Genomic DNA, 22,619 nt, shown 5'->3' with positions numbered 1-22,619 from the left:
AGGGGGGAGGTAGGAACAGGGGATCCCCCACCCCAGGCAGGAGAATGGCAGCTCTACCTGGTAGACCAATAGTATTTTTTTTCCTGGACCTCCTCTCTGACAAAGCACCATCTCTCCATTTGGATGGAAAGACTCTGTTCCATTGAAAGTGATGGCAGCATTGGACATTTCTCGAGGGGCAATGATGCAGGACTATTTTCTGCCTCCTCAGGCAAACTAGGTCAGGACCATTCCCTTCTTATCCCGAGAAGTCTGTTCTCTCATTTATTTGTGAAGACTCACCAGCCTTCTCTTCTGCTCTGAGATTCAAATATACAGGTTAAGGAGGGCCTGATTAATGGGGCCCAGAAGCAAGCACACTGGCAGGCAGTGTTATCACAAAGCAACACATTAATAGATTTACAGTTCAAAATTACACCTTTCTAAGTCCACTGACTTCAATGGACTTAAAAGGGTGAAATGCTGCTTAGGATTTTAGTATGAAACATTCACCTGCTCCATTATTAGCTACTTGTTTCCCCTTCCTCCATCAACTACTAGATGCACAGTACTAGGAACGCTTTCCTGGAAGTATGCCCCATTGAACAGACGTGAGCAGCATTCTGAGTAAACCTGTTTAGGTACATTAAATCCTAGAGAACTAAAATTTTCATTTTATGTTAACAGGCCAGCAAGGTTCAAACCACGTTTCATTAATTTTTAGCTGATTTTTATGCATTTAAAGGCGAAAATCCAAAAAAAGTTCAGCACACTTCACCCACAGTGTAGTAACAGGTATACATGAGCACTTACATTTCACTGATTTCAATGGGATTTCAAGACATTTAACCTTGTCTAGATCACACTCCTCCATGCATGATTCAATGTGACTCAAACCAGGCAGTTGAAAGGGGAGGCAGCAGACATTCTAATAAATAATTGTCCTTTGGAATGTGAGAGATGTTTTGGTTCATCAATAGACACATTCAATTTACAATAAGCCAGCACAGAGCTTAATAGCATACTGTAGCACAGGAGGTAACCCTGTGGCTGGATTGTAGCCCATGTATATTTTTGTAAAGATCTAATTTTTAAATTAGATCTTTAACAACATACAAGAGAAAAGCTTAATCACAGCTGTTCAAGCCCCCTACAAAATGAACATTTTAAAAGACAGCCATCTATTACAAGGAATTAGCATTATTTAAAAAAAGGTGCTGCCATTTATAAATCCTTTCTGAAGCGAAATGAAAATTAAATGCCATTATTGGTGATGCTAGCATGCAACTAAAACAAAGTTACAAACAGCTCTACTTTCAAAAGACTCTGCTGGCAAACGGATAGGTCCTTCAGCTGAATAGTCCAAGTTTTTCAGCACAGAAATCCATTTTTCCTCCCTACTCTATATTCTCAATGAGTATTTCCTCTCAATAAACACTACTCTCTGCTGATTTGCTATGCAGGATTTGATGTACAATTGAGTAGTGAACATGTTCATACTGATTTGCTTATTGAACTTTCCAGATCTAATACTATTTTTGCATGAATACTGTTTTACCTGCATTCAGATGAACTGTCTCAGCATGCTGAAATCTTTTTAAAGCAGGTGGCTCCTTTGGTAGAAGGTATAATGTCTTATTTCATGTCAGTGTTACTCAGAAAATGACTTCTAATGGAGCTATGATTGACAGCTCAGAACCAAACATTCTACTTCAGAGCTGATTCAGATATTTAAAAATAGGTGTGGAGATGTCCAATGAAAATAATTCACACTAATGACCAATTCACAAGCTATATATTCATTTAGTCTGCCTTTCTTGATGAGACTCAAAGTGGCTTACACAGTGTAGGTTAATACAATCAATGGCTGGGTCATTCAGTAAAAAATACAACAGGGTACAGATGGCAGAAATTTGAAAACAATCATACTTACAGCAACAGACAGTACCCAGTAGTATAGTCTACAGTCCTCATCCCTTTCCAATGAATCTCTCTGAACCATTTCCTTAAAGCACAGTTCTATTACTTGTTTTAAAAAGCCCTCCTGAATAATTCAGGTTTGCAGAGTTTGTGGAAAGCCAGGAGAGAGGGAGCTTTCCTGACCTCTGCAGGCAGGCCATTCCATAAGGTGGGGGCAACTACAGAGAATGCACATGTACAGGCAGCTGTTGGTTTTCCCCATTGGTAGGCTGGCATCGGCAGAAGGCTGAGTTCAAATGACCAAAGCTGCTGTGGTGGGGCAAAGGTAGAGAGGCAGTCCTGTAGATATGAGGGACCATTGCCATGAAGGGCTTTGTATGCAATAGACAAAACCTTGAATTGAGCTTGTTAATTGATGGGAAGACAATGGAGAGACTGCAGAATGGAAGTGATATGCATGCACCTAGATCCTGACAATAACCAAACTGCCGTGTTCTGCGCCAACTGGAGTCTCCGTATTGATTTGCCCGAAGACCTACGTAGAGTATATTGCAGCAGTCTAGTCTTGATGTTACCAGGGCATGGATCCAGGTGGCCAGATCAGCCATGGAAAGGTGGGGGGCCATCTTCTGAACTAAACTGAGTTTAGAGAAGGTTGCATTAACTTGCATCTCTAGCAGCAGTGCTGGATCCAGTATAAGCTCTAGGCTCTTAATAGAGTCTGCAGGGGTCATCTGAACCCCATTGAAAATACAGAGCACAGTGCTCTTCAAGAATTCTGCTTTCCCAGCCAGCACAACTACTTTCTTGTCTGGATTGAGTTTATAAAGTCCCCCATGTGGACTTTCAATAGATATCTTCCTGCTGAGGACTTAATAACCAGGTCTGTGCAGAATCAGGGGCGCAGGGGCTTAATCCTCCCTCCCTGTTGCTAGGCTTCTGCCTTGAAACGCCACTACTTGCTCATCAGAGAAATTTACATGACCTAATGGCTACATATAAGTTTCCCTGGTAGGACAAACAGCGGGGCCATTTCAGGACACAAACGTGGCTCTGAGTGGAGGAGGCTTAAGCCCCTTCTCCCTGTGTGTGTTAGTACCAATCCAAATTGGGCTTGCATGTGCCTGGGAATTCTTACCAGCAGGGAACACCAGCACATGTCTGACTGGAAGTCCGCATGGTGGTTATGTGGTGGGCATGATGACGTTGCAACGTGTGGATCGCTGAGCAGTCAAATCTAATGTAATGTTTGAAGAGAGAACTTACAGATCTTATGGTGGGGTTAGGTGTGTGTGTTAGAGGACAAATGTGTTTCATTCTAACAGGGATGCTTTGTCATGGTTGTGGTTCTTCAGCAGCAAGAAAAGCAGTCCCTGCTAAAATCCATTATTCTGTACTACTTTGAAAGGTGGGAGAAATCTTTCCTCTGGGGGGGGGAGCAAGTTGCTCTCATACCCCCTTTACACCAAGACAGAACCTTTATTGGCATAACTGTAACAGTGTCAAAAACAAGTGGACCTCCTTTACACCTTGTCTTGTGACACAGTGGACACTTCATCTTTCACTGTTCCCATGCCACTCCAGGTAAGTGTCTACATAGGTAGGACATCTATTACAATGGTGACACAGGTGACATCATCCATCAAAGCAAGAGTCAGTAACTAGAAACTATTAGGGGAACTTAGCAGATGTGTGCAAGCGCGCAGGCATACACATGAACACAAGCACAGTGTTATCTTCGGTAATGGAGCACAGAGTAAAAGCCACTGGGGAGGAGGAAGTATTATTGATTCTCCATGAAAACAGTTACCAAGTCAAGAGATATGAGCTGCATGCATACATCACTGGATATTGTCCTATTGTTGCAGTAAAGCAATCATTTGCAGCTGAAATTTTCTGTGTAGAAAAGCCCATTAAGTTGCAAACGACTGCTACCCTAACAAAGCACAGTATCCCATGATGTCTGGCTATTACTCTGAGCAGCACAAGCCCAGGCACACAGCTAACATGTAAACCAGGGCCTTGCACTTCCTCATGACCTACCTCCTAGGGTTGTTGTGAATTCCGACAGGGAAAAAAACGACACAGCCCATTATTATGAACTTTTATGCCGAAGTAAGTTTCACTTAGTTTGCATTCTCTGAAAATGGGAGTAAGCTTCATTGGAATGAACAGGGTTTTATTTTTGAATAAACACGCATCGCCAGTCAAGGAAACCACGAGCAGAAGCAAATCGTCTTAGCACACGTTGCGTCTCTTTCAGCTTTCCCTCAATTGACCTGGGAGCGAGTCGTGTTTACCTCAGCGGGTCCTATTTCTGAGGAAACTCGCCTAGGATTAGGCTGCAGTGGATCTCCACATACCTCCCCCCTTCCCTCCCCTTCTCGGCCTCAGGACGTAACACTCCCGGCAGCTGCAAAGCGAGCGACGGTGACCATAGCAACCCCGTCGCCTCCCAGGCCCTAGCCCGTCGGCCTGCGGAGGGAGAGGGAGAGGAAGCCACCGCTCGCTGGCAGCCGGCAGGGCTCGGGCCGCTCGTGGGGCCTGCTGAGGAGCCGGCTGGGCCCGGCTAAAAGCATGGGCGTGAGAATGGAGAACAGCAGCTGGAGCAGCAGCAGGAGGAGCCCAGGTAGAGCCGGAGGGGTGCGGAGAGGACAGGCGGGGCCTGGCGCGGAGAGGAAAGGGGCGCCGCTGGCAGAGCCTCGGCTTGCCCGGCCTGCCTTGCCGGGTCTACCCCGCCTCCCGTGGTCTTTGGGGCCTACAGGTGCTTGCAAGGAGACCTGCGCCTCTCGGTCCCAGCTTTGAGCTGCTTGCACCAGGGGTCCTATTTTTAGGCTGCGTCGCTTAAATCCCCACCAGTCTGCAATATATACATGCATAACACACACGTGCACTCATGTATATACATGCATAATACACACATGCACTCGTACCAGTGTGTGTGTGTAAGGGAGGGGGAGTTCTCCAGCCTGCCCCATTATGGCAAAAGATCTTGGAGAAGCTCTCTCTCTCTATAGCTTGATGCGCCCCCGCCCCCATGATGTGCCCCAACATGCCCTGCTTCTCCAGGTCCGTAGGGATTCCAGAATGCTCCATTACAATCTTATGAAGTAGCTGGAGCAGTTCTAGAATGCATGAACCTGTTCCAATCACATCAGGGACCGCGAGAGTTTGCCAGCATGTACTTCTCTGTGGCCATCAGTCTTCTCAAGCTGTGTTGCACAGATACTCTCTTGAGATGAAGCCTGCAACCACCATTTGCACATTAAAAAAAAATGGTCTTTTCCCACCACCTATCCTACTCAAGATAAAAGTTCCCATGGCAGAGTACTAATTTAATCCTACATTCAACCAATTTGTTTTCCATTCCAGTCAAAATTCCCATTTCCCAGCAACCAGAATAAAAGTTCTGTAACAAAAATAAATAAATATCCATTTACCGTTCTTCCAATGCTTTTTCAGCCAGCACAGTAAATCATTGTGTGAGTATTTAAAAAAAAGGATCATTTTGTGATTTAACCTAACTTAACTCAGGGGTATTGTCGAAGGCTTTCACGGCCGGAGAACGATGGTTGTTGTGGGTTTTCCGGGCTGTATTGCCGTGGTCTTGGCATTGTAGTTTCTGACGTTTCGCCAGCAGCTGTGGCTGGCATCTTCAGAGGTGTCGCACCAAAAGACAGAGATATCTCAGTGTCTCAGTCTATGACACTGAGAGATCTCTGTCTTTTGGTGCGACACCTCTGAAGATGCCAGCCACAGCTGCTGGCGAAACGTCAGGAACTACAATGCCAAAACCACGGCAATACAGCCCGGAAAACCCACAACAACCATTAACTCAGGGGCTTTGAGAGAAAATATTGGACACTCATGTTGTGGTCCAAGGCTTGGTATTCACCAGCAAATGCAATTTTATCTCCATAAATCAGTTAGCATGCACTGATCTAGGATTCCCAATTCCAGATTGTGACATTCCTGGAGAGTTTGTGGGTGGAGACTGGGGATAGGGTTTGGGGATGTGAGGGAGCCTAGTGGGTATAATGCCATACCGCCCACCCTCCAAAGCAACCATTTTCTCCAGAGATCAGTTGTAATTCTGGGATATCTCCAAGCCCCACGTGGAGATTGGCAGCCCTACACAGACACCTGCTGGCTTATCCTGCATACTGAGTTGTTTTGGTTAGGATCATGGAATTCTGGACAGGAAGGAGAGACACTTCCCAAAACTCAGATCCTTGGTTGGTCTGAAATACAGATACTGGCTCGTGTTCAAACTCAAAATAATCTTTTAGGAGCAACACACTGTCCTTTTATCTCAACACTCCAATTTATAATGGCACAGTTGATAAGATCAGCAGAGATACGCTAGGGTTATTCTAGCCTTAATTAATTAAGGAACGTGAATGAAGGAGCTGAAGGCCCATAGCTTTGTGACAGAGCACATATTTTGCTTGCACCTCTGAGATAACAGGGCTAGAAATGAGTCTGGGAATCTCTTGACATTTCTTTCCTCTATCTGAGTCTTTGCAGAGCTGGTAGTTAGGGTAGACTTTGTATCTCGTTTAAATCCCAACTTTCCTCCAAAGAGCTCTTGGTGGCGTACATGGTGGTTTGCTCCTCCTCAGAGTTAGACCGTAATGTATTTCATGGACCAATGGTCTGACATGGCGTTAGGCAGATTTGTGTGCAGAATGTAATGTGTAGCAACATTGGTTGGTTCTATGCCACATGGTAATGACATTTAAGTTCCTTTTACAAATATTTCATATAGTTTTGTTTGCATTCAAATGACTTCTTAATAACAAGTCTCTTCTTTTGGGCTTTCCCGGGCTGTGTTTCTCTCCCTGTTGATCTCCTTTTGCTGGGCCTTTTAACTCTGTTTCTGCTCCTTTCCCTACGGGACCCCTGTCTTTTAGACTCCATGCCTTTAGGCAAGGCCTTTAGAACGTTTTAATCATAATGCATATAGCTGTAGGCACTAAATAATAATAAGCAAGTGAAATGTTGGAGAATGGTATACCACATGATCTATAGTAATGATCACATGTAGAGATTTTTGTGCGGTTATCAGACAGTGCACGTGTGCAGATTCAGTGATGTCATTAGTAAAGTAGCTCCATAGGTTCAATTTTTTCAGACCATTTGGAAGCAATATTTACTCAGTTTTGAGAACTATAGACAATGAATCGTATTTGCCAAAGAAATCTCTAGGATTTAGAGATATTTTCATGCCACTCTGAAGTCAATAATACTTTGCTTGTCAATAGCTTGACTCCCCCAAATATACAATTGCTCCATGTAATGTCCTCTTTGTCCAGCAATGAGTCTTCTCAGCAGAAACAAAAGCAGCTGTAGGTGAGTTATTAAAAAAGGGTTCCCACTCAGTATACAGCTGTGCACATGTAAGTCCTGCTGAATTCTTTGGCAGTTTCAATTCATCATTTGAGAGAAAATATTGGACACTCGTGTTGTGGTCCGAGATCTTGCAAACTGGAGGTTGTTGCTTCCTTTATTGTGTCAAGCCATCTCATCTGGGGCCTTCCACCTTTCCTAGGATTATTGTCTTTCCCGGTGAATTTTGGCAACATAAAAATTGCGGTTATTTAACTGCATAATTGCACCTTTTGATTCAGATTTTATTAACAGTTGGAAATAAGAACTTATGTACCAAAACACACAGTATTTAAACATTTGTGAAGAGTTCTTCAACTGATTTGCAGTTGATTATTCAGTGTGAGAAAAGCTGAACTGCACAAGAGTGATCTTGATATTTAACTGGCAGTCAGTAGAACAGAATTTGTTAATTAATGGCTATTAACTAATATTCTCTCCACCTATACTAGACAGATACAGTATTTATATTCTCAGTCTCATCTTGGATTGCCAGCAGACCTGCGGGAAAATGTCCTGTCCCTTTAATAGAGGTTTAATGTGTGGAAATGGGCAGCTGAAGCTTTTCATGGCATAGAGGTAAATAATATTCCATTCATCTTCTATGAAAGGAACAGGATATTTTTCTCCAAGCTTGTTGGCAACCCTAATCTGATGAGCCTGTATTGATTTTGTAACTAATATCTCCCTGATGTAGCTTGTATGGGAAGTATTGCAGTATTGCTACTGTATATGCAGTTCTGAACAATCTGACAATTACAGTATTTAGAGCGAAATGTATGACACACTGAAAAATATACACATTTGGGTTACTTAACTATAAAAATGTATTTCTCTGGTAGAAGCTGTAACAAAGTTTGCTTCTGCTTATGGAATGGCCAAAGCCATTGGCTGAGGGGCTGAGTTTTCAGCTCATCCCTCGTCCTCTTTTCCTCTGCAAACTGGACTCGATTCCTGCTTCATGGATAGCAGGGATATCTGGATGTGTGGAGCCTATAATACAAAAGTAGCACGGCAGGAAATATTATTTATTATTGTATCTCCTGCCTTCCACTCTCACATCTATCCCACTTCTAGGGGATGTGTCTCCATTGTGTCCCCAATGTGTCCCCATTGTGCCCCCATTGCTTCAGCTGGTGAAGAGAGAGAGCAACACAATTTTCTCAAATCCAGATTTCTGCCTTCAAAGGCTCAATCATACCTTGATTCTCTTGAGGAGTTTTCTTGGACCTTGGAGTAGGAAAATACTTAATTTGAGGTAGGGTTGCCGTAAAGGTAACAGTGCAATCCTAAACAGAGTTACACCCCTCTAAATCCATTGAAGTCAATGGACTTAGAAGGGTGTAACTCTGTTTAGGATTGTACTGTAAATTATGGGATTGAAACAGCCTTGGTAGACCTGGTGGCTGAGTTGCACAGGACTATAGACAGATAGCTCTGTTGATTCCCTTGGATCTCTCACCAGCATTCAAACCATAAATCATGGTATCCTTCTGGATTGCATTTTCAGGTTGGGACTGAGAGGCACTGTTTTATAGTAATAATAGTCCTACCCGGAGGATAGGTTTCAGAAGGCAGTGCCAGGGAACTTCTGCTCATTCTCTTGACCTTTGACCATTGGGGTCCTGCAAGGCTACATGTTGTCCCTTATGCTTTTTAGCATTTACATGAACTTACTGGATGAGATCATCCAGCAATTTGGGCTGGGTTGTCACCAATATGCAGATGACATTCAGCTCTCTCTTGCACTTCTGGCTGATCCCAGGGAGGCTGTAGAAACCCTGAGCACCTGGAGACACTTTTGGACTGGATGTGGGCTAATACTTTTGTTGCTTTGGATTATTATAGTTCCCCACAGGAATTTGTGTTTGGGGAAAGGGGTCTGGCTAGGTTGTTTGCCCTAAAGACGGAAGGGTGCTGGGAGAGGATCCCGTATCTGTAGATAGGTTTTGTGTATCTTTGTGTCTGAAGAAGGGAGCACTGACTCTTGAAAGCTTACACCCTGAAAATCTTGTTGGTCTCTAAGGTGCCACTAGACTCAAATCCTGCCTGTGGAGCAACTCAAGGTGGCTTTATGGAAAATCAGTGTGAGGACTTCCAGGGCCCTCCTAGTGTTCCAGTGCCAGTTGTGCTTCGGACTGTCCCTCAATGCTGGGGTTGATTTACAGTTCAGATTTGTTTAGGGACTTTGTTTGCCCTCTCCAGCGGCAGCTGTGTGTGGCAATTGAGAAGCAGGAAAAAGTAAAACCCAAAAGTTCATAGTAAGCAAAAGTAGTTATTTTGCTACTAATTTTTGGATAGGTTTCTTGAAGATAAAAGAATTTATAAGTAACATAGAAGAAATAAAAGACAGAATTCCAAAATGATGTCTTATCTTTCGGGTACCTATTGAATTAAAAATCAAGAAACCCTGCCGTAATACGTTTCCAGGGAACCTCTGGAACACATGTGAATACGTGAACTAGTATCTTAACTCAGTTGGAATATCGCTAAGGATTCCAAAGGAATAAAGTTTCTGAAATTCATATTAGTTCATTTGTCCCACATCTCTAGGATGTTTTAACATTTATATGATTCAGAATGGTTTTCCACAGAAGGAAGCACAAACACTCCACTAAAACCAATTGCATTAGTGACAGACCTGCTTTATTTATGTTTTTGCATTAAAATCATTTCCATAAACCATCTTTATTATTCAGAGTTAGTGGTGTGCACTGGACTGTTTATCTCCCAATGTCTGCACTTGGCAAAAGTTGAAAGACTAATAAAATAGCAGTCTTATTGCTAATCAGTGACACACAAATGTAATCTCACTGTGGCAAAGGAGACAGTTCACTTATAGGCTGATTACCTGTGATATTTATGGCGTGAATAGGGGCCATATAGCTCTCAGTTATAAAAGAAAAACACTGTTGATATTTAGAGTATCTTTTTTTAAAATGTATTGACTACATTTTCGATAGTGTACAGCTCAGCAAGATTTTTGCAATAACACAGCTAGCTATTCAGCTCCTGTTAAAAACACACATGATTACAGTCCTTCAAATAAAATCATTCATTGCAGAGTAAAAAAAAAAAAGAGACCTAAATTGTATTTCCAGCCTAAACAAAATTCTGCCATTTAAAAGAATTTAAAGAAGGCCATGGATGGGCTTTGGTTTATTGAATATAGCCCTTTCTATATCACTGACAGTATAACCAGCCAAACGGGTGCATCTTGGAACAAGGCCTTTCTTCAACATCTAAGAGACTGGGGTTTATATATATTCTTAAAGATATGCTTGACCTGAACTTTTTAGGGCTGAATAGATCATATCCAGCATTTTTGCAGTGCAATCCTGTGCAGAGTCTAATCTACCTAAGCCCGTTGATTTCAGTGGAGTATTCTGTTTAAGATTGCACTACTAATCATACCCAGAAGCCCAAAATCAGGAGGGCTGGTGTTACGCATATCATGTGTGTGTCAGCAATGTGTTACACATATGTTGTATGTCTAAGCAATTTTTACTAGCCACTCCAAATATGGTCCCATCCGAACTTGCATTGGAGAGAATTCTGGGTTTTGTAGTCTTTCCTCTGTTCTGGTGAGGTGTGTTCTTCCACAAAATTAAACTGATCACTGTAATTGGATCAAGAAGAAATGACTCCCCCTCCCTCCCAGGTCAGCTTGTGGCTTGGCCTTCTTGTTTAACTCCTCTGTAGGTATTTGCTGTTCAAATATTAGCTTTCTGATTGAAGTGAACCTACTGCTTGTGTCATTCTGTGGTTTTGAGTGGGAAGGTTGATGGGAAGGATCGGTTGGTTTAAACTAAAGGGATATCGGATGTTTAGGCCATTTTGCTGCCTCTTATGCCATCAAGGCCAATGTTAAGAGGAAACTGCAAGCATTTTAGAAGATTCTCTGTAGTCCAGAACCATCCTCAGTTTGGAATCAGGTGATCCAGGAGTGCCACCTGCTCTTCCTGCCAGATCATTCGAATACAAGTTGCACTCTTGCTGTCTGAGCAACTTGTTGAGAAGATACTAGATTGCCCTGCTCAGTTTAGCAGACTGTTCTTTGTCCTGTTTCCTTTCCTCTCTCTCTTGGCTGTCTGTTCATCTCCCATACTTGCTTCCAGATCTGTTCTACAGCATGTCCAGTACATGCGTGCAAAATACCTGTTGTCCCATTCAGATAATATGGTGGCTGCATTATTGTGTGTTCAGTTGCCAGGTTCTGTTACATGTGAACATAACATTGGAAAAGGACTTAAGATGCAGGCATAGCAAACTATGGCTTGTCTTAAAAACCAGTATTTCATTAGTTTTAGGTGGGTAGTGGTGTTGGTCGTCGTCGGCAGAACATCAGGATGTGAGTCCACTGGCATTTTAACAACCAACAAGATTTTCAGGGTATGACTTTCAAAAGCCAGAGCTCCCTTCTTCAGATATGCGTAGGAAACCAGGTACTACCCTGAAAATCTTGTTGGTCTTTAAGGTGCCACTGGACTTAAATCCTGCTAATCTTTCATTGGATCACCACACCCAGTAGGAGAGGAGAGGGTATATTTGAGCCGATGCCCTTGGCTCCTTGCTTGTAGAATGAACTCTATGCCTATCTTGTATGTCTGCTCTGACCAGCTGAAACTTTTCCAGATGCCAGAACCCAGCCCTGGCATCTTACAAGGATCAAAACCTTAGCCTGAATGTTTTAGAAAATGTTGTCCAAATAGCCTTTCCCTATTATGATGTCCCTTCTCTAGCTTCTGTAACTTTCACCCAGATCTTGGTGCCTTATTCATGCAGCTGAATTTTGCACTTATTTAGGCTCATAGAGTCCTGCTGTTCTTACGCACCATTAATCCCACCTTTGTTCAACAGGGCACTTGTCTGCACTTAAGTACAGGACTGCCTTCTTGACCTTCAGCAAACTCGTTTATCTGTAGCTAATAAATCCATCTCGGGAACAGTGTTCTGCTCCTATTGCTAGACTACCATATGTTGTCTCGGCCAGCTCTGTGATTCTAACTACACATGTGCTTAACACCATTTACTGTTTCACTGCCTGAACTAGAAACCGTGCTACCTTCTGGACTTTTGTGGAGACCTCAGCAGATACATCTGAGGGCCAAACTGGATGGTACTGGTACCATTTTAGAGCCTGGTTTTTTAACTCTTAAAATCATTGTGGGGCCTGATCCTGTGGGGGAGGGGGGCGGTAAGTGGTTCTGTCTTCCCTTGCCAAGCCATTCGGACCCCATCATCCCCTCACAGAGTAGTCCCTGGCAGATTGGGCCTTCTCAGTGGATTTTAAAAGTAAAAAACAGGCTCTACCCCATGGCAGGCTCAGAGATACGGTATCTTCTAGGTTGGCCCTAAGGCAGATTTAAGAGTAGGCGTGTTGAGAGAGTTCATCCTTGTCCCAGCATGATCAATGAATGTGGCGTCATGCTGGACTTGTGCAAGAGAAACTTAGGTTCCGGATCCTGTTAGCAGCAAACCTCACTGAGTAGCCTTGGGCAAGTCATTCTCCATCAGCCAGACTTACCTTACATGGCTGTTGTGAGGATAAACATTAAGAGAGTCACATTTGTAGCCATGTTGAGTTCCTTGGAAGAAGGATGTCATAAAAATATAATAAGCGATTAAGAAAAAGGGACCACACCATGCCTAATGGTGCCTAATAAAGTGAAGTAAAACCCTATGAAAAATTATCCTTTGGCTTGACACTGGCACTCAATAAAGTGTTGCACAGGTTTGAAAGAGGTGTCCAGTTAAGCCATGTCATGCAGTGGTTAAAGTGTCATACTTGGCTCCAGGAGACTCAGGTTTGAATCTCCACTCTTCCATGGAACCTCACTGGATAACCTTGAGTCACTCGCTCTCTCTGTTTAACCTACCTCATAAGATTGTTGTTGTCAGGATAAAGAGAGTGACGGGAGAACGATGTTGTAAGCCACTCTGGGTCCCCATTTGGGGAGAAAAGTGGGGTATAAATAAAATAAACGTCACTTCCTAAAGCATTCTATACATACATTTTGTTAAAAATGAAAGAATTTTAAAGGTGGCTTATCTAAGAATTAAGAACAATTTGATAGGACAACATACCTCACGCTCAGAACTCTGGATCTAAGGAGCCCTTTTCTAATCATCAGAACTTTGAGTTAGAAATAGAAATGGTGAACATTTGAAAGCTCATGTATATTCATTAGACTTCAGTTAAAGAATTAGGTTTTGGTGCTTTGCAGATGCATTTTACTACATCTGTTAGCTTGTTGCTTTAGATAAATGAGAGAACATGTAATCCTCTTTGATAAATGTATTAGTGGTCCTTAGCTGTATAATGGATTATGAAGATTCTTCACAGCACATGTGGCAATAACTGATACCTACCATCTTTTAAAACAGATCTTTTCATAGTAATACAGTTCTTCTAATTATACGTAGGTATGCCAAAAGCATAGCAAGGTTAAGATTTCATTTTTGTTACTCTGAATCTAATTTGTTCAATAAACTGGGCTGCATGATATGGTTGAGGAAATAACTGAATCCTCCTTCTGCTAAAGCCACTCCGTGCACCGAAGATCACTGTGATAGTTTTGCAGGTTAGGGTGCACCCAAATGGCATCTTTGGCACCGCTGGTTGAATGTGTGTTGATGATGGAAGTGCACAAAGGGAAATGGCACTGACTGTATGGTAAAACAGAATCCTTGCATGCCGAAGGACTTAGGTTCAATTTCTAGCATCTCCAGTTAAAGATTTTAACCGGCATGTTTTAGGAAAACCCTTTTTCTACTTGAGACTTTGGTAAACTGCCACCAGAAAGAGTAGACAGTGCTAACTAGATGAACCAATGTACTGATTCAGAATAAGGCAGTTTCATACGGTCAGTATTCTGAAGGTACAAAGTTACATATATATTTTTTTAAAAAGTGCAATCCCTAATAAAGTTTGCTGACCTCTTCAAATCCACCCCCTCTCAAGTTTTCCTTTTCTTCTAGGAGAGATGAGCATAGTTCTCATGTAGCTTGGAGGTAGGCAGGAGGGCTGTGGGTGGGGATAAAGGGTGGGCAGTGGTGCTGCCTGCAGCGTCACTTCTGGTAAAAAAAAAAACAGGAAGCAACACAGTAGCTCTAGAAATAGCTGGAAACTCTATGATAAAACTTGTGGATTTTTAAAAAGTACGCAACGGGTTCTCAAAAATATTTCTTCTGCTGCTTCTTTACAGAGGAATGGAGCACAGGGTATTCCCCCCACCCCCCGGTTGGGGTATGGGACTCCTTCTTGGTGATATCACATGTGCCTAATCCATCAATTCAAATCATGGTGCCAATGGGTGCCGTAGTGCCCATCAGTGGCTTTCCTTGCCCCTGTTTGCTTCTTCTCCAGAGCATGTCATCCTGTATCCTTCATTGACCAGCTAGATGCCCTGGAAGGCTTAGACCAGAGGTACAGAAGCTAAAGCCTTCTGTTGTTACTGCTCCCCCTTCCCCCCGTAACTGGCATTTCGAGTACAATCTCTAACATTTAGGTTCCATTTAGCCATCAGGTCTAATAGCCATTGATTGACAACCCTCCATGAACGTTTCTCACCTGCTGTTCATGAAGATTTTTGTGGCTAAGCCAATCTTTCCTTTCAGAAGTTCTAAATTGGAAGTGCAAACTGACCTTTAATCAAGAGTATGTTGCTTCATTAACCAACAGTCCAAAGATTATGTTAAATTATGAGTTACAAGCCGTTGGCTTCATCCCCGCAGTCGTTCTTTTTAGTGTCCCTTCCAGGATTCAGATTTATTGGCCAATTTTTCTTGTAATTAACTCCGTTCAACTCTTAGATATATGTGACTTTAGCCAAAACAAACTGCACTTCAGTAAAGGTTCTTTGCTAGGGCCACAAAAACTTGGATGTATGCTGAGCCATTGGAACAAAGAAGGCTGAGTGTTAGATAGACATATTTATTAATTAAAATATTTATAACCCACCTTTGCTCATGGCTCAAGGTAGCCAATTAACCTCACATTGAGGAAGGCAGCCTGGTTTGGCTTAATTCTTTTTATCTTATATATCTGCAAAGAAGAGCATAAAAGCCAATATTTTGGCATTCTACCTCCTCCACTTCCAGAGCCTATGCCTTTTCCGTTATGGCAGTTACTCTGTGGAACAGCCTGCTAGAGGAAGTAAACAGCCCCTCCCTGGCAAATATTTATGGAAAGATAAAAATCAGTTTTATTTTCTCGAGCCTTTAATGATGTTTGAGTTTCTTTTTCTGAATGAGAAACCTGCCAGGAATCAGGATGCAGACAAAGAAAAGGAGAGCAACTCCCATTTAACATTAGCTAACTCTGGGGTAAATTCATTGTCATAGCATTATATTGTACTGCAGTGTTAGCCTACATCAGGGGTGGCCAAACATGCTTAATGTAAGAGCCACATAGAATAAATGTCAAATATTTGAGAGCCGCAAGACATGATGCATTGAAGTGACTTCAGATGAAGAGGTGGGTTTGGGGGAGTGTCCTGAAAGTGACATCACAGGAAGGGGTGGGGTTTTGGTGCAGTATGCTGGAAGTGACCTCAAAAAATGATGTCACATCCTTGCTAGGCTTCACCCCCAAAGTCCCCAGGTATTTTCTGAGTCAGACCTGGCAACCCCAACATTTTTATTGAAAATATGAAAGTCACGGAAAGAAAGAAGGAAGGAAGGAAAAGGGAGGGAAAGACATGGAAAGAAAGAAGGGAAGGGAGGGAAATAAAATAAAATGTATGGCCATGGTAATACTCAAGAGACCTCTGGAAGCCGCACCATATGTCTAGAAGAGCCACATGTGGCTCCCGAGCTGCAGTTTGGCCACCCCTGGCCTACATGGAGATATGCGGTAATGATGAGATTTCAGCAGCAGGTTTGAGGTAGAGGGATTTCAGCAGAGGTCAAGAGCCTCAAGCACTTTTAAAGGTCTATTCTTAGATATAGTCAAGATGATGCAACCTTATGCAAGCCCAGTGGGACTTACTTCCAAGTAAGCATTCATAGGATTGGGCTGAACAGTGTACCAAAGCAAGAGGCTTTAAGCACTTGTTTCGCAGCTGCTTTTTGGTACCCCATAATAACAGTAGCAATGTTATTGACATGTGTCAAACAACCTTCTTTAAAAAGCACTTTGAGCCCCTGTCAGAAAACAGCATATAGTCCTGTTTAATTGTTTGTGCTAGTAGTCAGTAAAACCACTAAGTTGGGCAGAAATGTAGACGCTCCCAAGACAAAAAAGGTTGATTAGAATGTGCTCTGAATCATGATGCTGGGGGGATTTTGCCTTGCCCCCACCACCTCCAGCACCTTGTGCAAATGAAAAAAGCTGTGGCTTGAATCTAGTGGTACCTTGGTATGTGGAAAGCGCTTATACTTAAACAAGGGGCGGGCCAATTTTCTCTCTGGATGCAGCCCACTATTTATTTATAGTAGAATGTTTTTATGCTCTCTCTCCAAAAAACCTACGCAAGGTGTCTTTCAAAATAAAGAATAATAAAAAGAGAACTTTTGTTTCTTTATGGTAATGAAATGGTGCTTTGACTTACGGATCTGATGCCGTATTAAACCTCCTGAAACCTTGTTAGAGGTAAGCGCTTCTTCCTCTCAAGTCTAAGCTGGTTCAGCGCTTAAGGTTAAAATGTGTTAACATTGCTTTCCTCATGTCCATTATCTTGAAAATGTTCAGCCATTGTGCCTCTGCTGAAATCTGCCCACAGGCATGACTGAAACCTCAAATGAAGAAACTTACAGTTTCTAACTGCGCTTCCAGGAGAGAGCCTAAGGGCTGCTTTCTGTGGAAGACATTTGCAACTTTGAGGCGATAGCAGAGTACAAAATGTGTATAAAGAGCACACAAATGGCTGGTGGATGTTGGTTCCTAGAAGGGCCCCATCTTTTCCTGGTGGTAGTAAACATGTTTTAAAGTAACAAACAGTAAAATGTACAAAAGTGCATACTTCATTTTTTAATCTTTAAAAAAAATTAACAGTATGACAACATCTCACAGAAAAGGAGAGAATACAAAGTACCCCTTGCTCTTTTTCTCACCAAAATTTGCCTAGTAATTACTCACCTCTTAAGATTGCCAACTCCAGGGTGAGAAATTCCTGGAGAAGTCTGGGGAGGGCAGAGTTTGCAGAGGGAAGGGAGATCAGCAGGGGTGTGATACCCTGGAATCCGGCTTCGTAAGTTGCCATTCTCTCCAGGGGAACTGATCTATGTGGTCAGTTGTAATTTGGGGAGAACTCCAGTCCTCACCTGGAGCTTGGCAGCTTATCTGTTGTCCTATCAGGAAAATTAAGGACTAGAGAAAAAATAACACATGCCCTGCAACCCTAAGGATACTTACTTACCTGGGAATAAATACCGTTGAATAGACTTTAGCATGATTCTGAATAGGCTTGCTTAAAATTGCTCTTATGGTCACTTAAAGTTTGATATCACATACTTACGTTGTAGCTAAGTTTTGTGACTGAAGCATAACATCCAGGATTCATTTCTGGCAGAATACATGTACCCTACAATCTTGATTAATGCTTTCGAAGAGAAAAGATTTCACAGAAAGCTATTTGTTCTTTTTATTGTTGAGAAATTTATGCAGCATAGTTTTCAGCATAATTTCAATAATAACCATTATTGAACATTTGTTTACATTGCAAATAAAATAGAAAATTATAACATGCATGCAATTTGTTGCTTCGTCCCCACTTGCATGTGAATTTGTCCTTCCTTTTTGCCTTCATTGGTAGCCTATTTACCTGAAAGGAAGAGTAGATTGTTTCCCAAATATGCCATCGAGAGAAAGAGCACACCATCTTAAACTCTCGTACAAACTACAGTTATGTACAGCAATGAAAAAAACTTTTGTGTATAACTATGTTTGTACTCACAGGAGAGACAGCTAATTTCCCTCTTCTTCCTGCCTCCCCCCCCCGCCCCATTGTGGTAATTTCTTTTTACAGCAATTTGGTTACAAATAATAAAATTTATACATATGATTGTCAGCAAGGCCTGTTCTAAATTGTAGCGTGTCAGCAGATGAATTCTCAGAAGGCTCCAAACGTTGGGGAGGGGGGGAGGCAAGCAAGGTTTTATAATAACAACAAGATTCGATTTATATACCACCCTTCACATGACAACTTAATGCCCACTCAGAGCAGTTTACAAAGTATGTTATTATTATACCCACAACAATCAATCTGTGACGTGGGTGGGGTTGAGAGAGCTCTGGAAGAGCTGTGACTGATCCAAGGTCACCCAGCTCATTTCAAGTGGAGGAGTGGGGAATCAAACCCTATTCTCCATATTAAAGTCCTGCTGCTCTTAACCACTACACCAAACTGGCTCTCATAATAGTAGCACTCAGCAAATTCAGAAAATGTAGGGGAACTTAGGAAAGAAGATGCTCCCAAGCAGGGAAGGTGTTCATGCTAGTAACACAAGACTACTAATCCAAATGCAAAACTATTCTTTAAAGATGGTTACAGTAACAGAGCTGGTTTGGCACCTAATATTTGTCAATAACAGCAAATAGTATCAACATAGCTGAATTCTAGAATTGAAAAATTCAACTATACGCAGTACGTGTTCCAGTGTCTGGAGCAGCTCAGCCAGTGGTGAAAACAATAACTTCTTCTCATCAGAGGAGCTCCCTTTTCTAGCATGCAGCCTAATGAATAAATGCATTGTGACAAATGTGATAATTCCTTCCGATTTTTGTTGAAACTTCCTAGGGAATAGATGGAAACTTTCTATAGCCTTTTTATTTTTGGCTTTGTCGATGTAAAATTGGATCTACGTACATTTTGTGAACAGTAAAAGCATGTGAAAGAGCTCTCATAATGGAGTATATCATCTTTTAAGTGGTTATTAAGACCTCTCCGAGTATTTAAAAGGGTAGCCGTGTTAGTCTGTTACAGCAAAAAAATGAAATGGGAACCTTGCGGCACCTTAAAGGTTTTTCTGTTCTTTTGTTGTTCTTTTGTTGTTCTTTTGATATCAAGTAGGAGGGAAGATCTTCCCCTTGTGGAGGTGTTGAATGAGTGATTGGGAAGGTAGGAAGAGAACAAGCTGAAGACACATATCTAAGCCGTGAAGGTAGTCAAGCAGGAGCTAGTGAGTGACTGTACTGAATGCCAAATATAGGCCAAGAAGAATGAGGGCAGAGTGGGATCTTTGGATTTGACAATCAGAAGATTATCAGTGATTTTTGTAAGGGCGCTTCCAATGGAATGAAGAGTCAAGAAGCTTATTTGTAAGTTGAGAGAGGAGTTGGAGGAGATACTGTTAAGAGGGCAAAAGAAAGCAGCCTACTTGGCAAATTTGGAAACAAAACAGTGGAAGAGAAATTGGTATTGAAGAGGGGGAATAAGTCAAAAGTTGACTTTTTGAGAATGTGGGAATTGGGAGCATTGAGAGAGGTTTGGAAAGCGAACATCACCAAGCAAAACGGATGTCAGAGCAAGGGATGCATTTTTAGGCCTTATCACAAATCCAGTTCTATCTAATTCGGTATCATGTCAAAGTACTGTCAATTTAGACCAGCTTTGTCAATGGATAAACAAGTCAGTGTTGGTGCTAGGAGCACCTTCTTTCACTTTCATGTAACTTGTAAACCTGCCCCTTATTTAGACTGCATTGACCTAGACATGCAGATCCATGCTACTGTAATCTTTGGATTGGACTACTGCAATAAGGCTGCCTCGGAAGACATCTTGGAAGCATCAATTGGTACAAAATGCAGCAGCAAACTCTTGGCCGGGGTCATGTAGTCTAAAGGCAGAAATCAAAGGAGGTCTGGGGAAAGAGATGGGAAGCAGCTGGGGCAGGGATTATCAACCTGGACATTGAAATCAGCAAGGAGCCAAGTGATGATGTATTCAGAGGAAGAAGGCAGGAAGCTAGCGTCAAGGCATGGGATTAAGGTTGAGAGTGAGCAGGAGGGGAGGGGAGAGAATATACTCAAATGAAATTGTGGAGAGGAGGAAAGTCATACAGAATACATTTTGAAGGCTGAGGAGAAGTAAGATGAAGGTGCGGGGAGGGGAGAGAACGGGTATGGGGATCTGGCTCTCGCCTTTTGACAGAGTGCAGCTGATGCCTGCATTGACGGTGAGGAGTCTGAGTGTGATCCTGAATGCGTCCCTTTCTATGGAGGCCCAGGTGGCAGCAGTTTCCAGGTCTGCATTTATTTTGTCTTCGCCGGCCAATCAGCTTTCCCCCTGCCTTTCCCTCCAAGACATAGCTATGGTGATCCATACAACAGCCACCTCCAGACTGGATTACTGTAACTTGCTCTACATTAGGCCTGACCTGGAAATTGCAGCTGGTCCAGAATGCAGTGACACATCTCCTCATGGGGACACTACTTAGGGCACATATCCATCTGGTGCTGTGCGAGCTGCACTGGCTTCCAGTTGAGCTCTGGTTCTGGATTTAAAGCTCTTTATGAACTAGGACTAGCGTACCTGTGGGACTGCCTCTCCCCATCTGTCCCTCAGAAGGCTCTGTGTTCTGCAGACCAGCAGTTGCTGGTGGTCCCCGACCTAAGGGACGTTCTCCTGGCCTTGACGAAGGCCAGAGCTTTCTTTGAAAAGAAGGCCATTTGACAATTCATGTATTTGGCTTTATGTATTCAGCTTTTTAAGGTTATAAATGCAAGTTTATAAACTCAGATTTTGTTTTAAACCGGACCATTTGTAAAAATGGGCACTTAATTTTTGTTTCTAAACCTTATTTTTTAAATGATTTATATGTGAAGTTGTTCTTGAACAAAGACTTTTGGTTTAATTTCGCCTGTTGTGATTAGACAGTAGCGTATATCAATGGCCTTTATTGCTGCCACCTGGTAGAAGTCTCATTTTCCTTCTCGTCTGCCTCTACCCGGCCTTATCTTTGTAACATCAGAGGTTTCCTGTAGGGCTCACAATTACAAGACACTGGGGCGGATTTAAATGTGAGGTTTAAAACAAAACTTCATAGTCCAAGGAGCTGATTCAGCAAGGTTAATTTTTTTAATTGAAGATCTTTAAAAACATTAATAATATATACGAAAATAATTTTTAAGTAGCGTACACAAAAGCCATGAGATGATTTGTGGTAAGTGGTAACAAAATAACAGGGGGAAATGCATTCATCTAACCCATGGTCTCTGTTTCCCTCTTGTTTCTATAATTTAGAATTGGTACTTCATCCCAGATCTTGACCAATCAGTCATGGCCCCTCTAAATTACAGCTCTCAAAATCTACCTCTTTAGCTTGATTTCTCCTGACCCTTAGAATCTCTTTTTTTGTTTGTTTTGTTTTGTTTTGTCTTTAGGCTGACTTTATGAACTCTGGGCTGGATACAGACAGAATTTTCCATCAGCAGAAATTTCCTGCCTCCCCATCTCACTGCACATTACTGATTTCGAGGAATGACATGAGGAGCAGTCTGCAGCAGGAAAGATGGAAATTGATGGAAATTGCCAATTTAGTCTGGCTCTAATCCTGTGCTTGAAATTGGCCCAAATCATTTTTCTCCAGGTTCACCCATTTTAAAGCATAACAAGAAACAAATAGTGGGAACCTATATTGTTTTATACCTTCACAATATTCAGTATAAGGTATGGGTTTTAAAAGTGCTTAGAGCATTTATATATGTTTCATCCACAGGATAAGATATTAACAGTAGTTATCAGCTGTGAGGTTTAATGGTATGGTGTTTTATATGCCAAAAATTCCATGTGTGACTGTGGGGCCTGTGTGAATAATATCCATATTCTATATGTGTTTCAGTTCAAGCCCATCAAATCCATTGGATTTTACATGCCTAGTCCTTTTGCAACCTGTATGTCAATGTGTGGACCTCTGGCAGGCCTGGAGGCTTCCATAGATGTGTATGATGGGTAGGATAGGAAGACATGTTCTTTCTTCCCTGCTACAGATAGCATCTACAAAGCATAAAGTGCATCTCAAAGGTAGAATTGGACTGGAGCTGAAGTCTAGAGAAGGGAGTTGGGGCAGATGGAGAACCAGTTTGATATAGTGGTTAGAGCTTTTGGAAGAACCATGTTTAAGCCCTCACTTGACCTTGGGGCTGTGTCACCTTCTCTAGGTGAGGGAGATGGAGGTGGGGTGGGGAGATGGAGGGCACCACATTGTGTGTGGCATGACGTCACTTCCAGGAGGACCAGATGTAATGTCACATCAGTCTAGGCATTGCTGGAAGTGACGTTGTGTCACATACAACCCCATTATTTTTCTCCTGCCACCATTTGGAGCAGTGGGGGAAGAAAGAATTGCCAGCAGGAGGTCTTTAACCACAGCAGGGGAGGGGACCTGGC

General features: G+C 42.4%; 1 protein-coding gene across 1 annotated transcript in view; it reads left to right on the top strand.

Moving 5' to 3' along the window:
• Positions 1 to 4,429: 4,429 nt before the first annotated feature.
• Positions 4,430 to 22,619, top strand: part of SPATA7 (spermatogenesis associated 7) — a 75,803-nt gene continuing 57,613 nt past the window's right edge. The window contains exon 1 of the mRNA XM_054972287.1: positions 4,430 to 4,528. Coding sequence (XP_054828262.1) covers positions 4,477 to 4,528 — 52 coding nt within the window. The 5' untranslated portion in view covers positions 4,430 to 4,476. The remainder of the gene's footprint in view (positions 4,529 to 22,619) is intronic.

Source organism: Eublepharis macularius, chromosome 2 (genome assembly GCF_028583425.1).
Source record: "Eublepharis macularius isolate TG4126 chromosome 2, MPM_Emac_v1.0, whole genome shotgun sequence".
In the NCBI taxonomy this organism is placed as follows: domain Eukaryota; kingdom Metazoa; phylum Chordata; class Lepidosauria; order Squamata; family Eublepharidae; genus Eublepharis; species Eublepharis macularius.
Note: the sequence above shows the minus strand (reverse complement) of the source record. Positions and strands in the feature narration are given on the sequence as shown.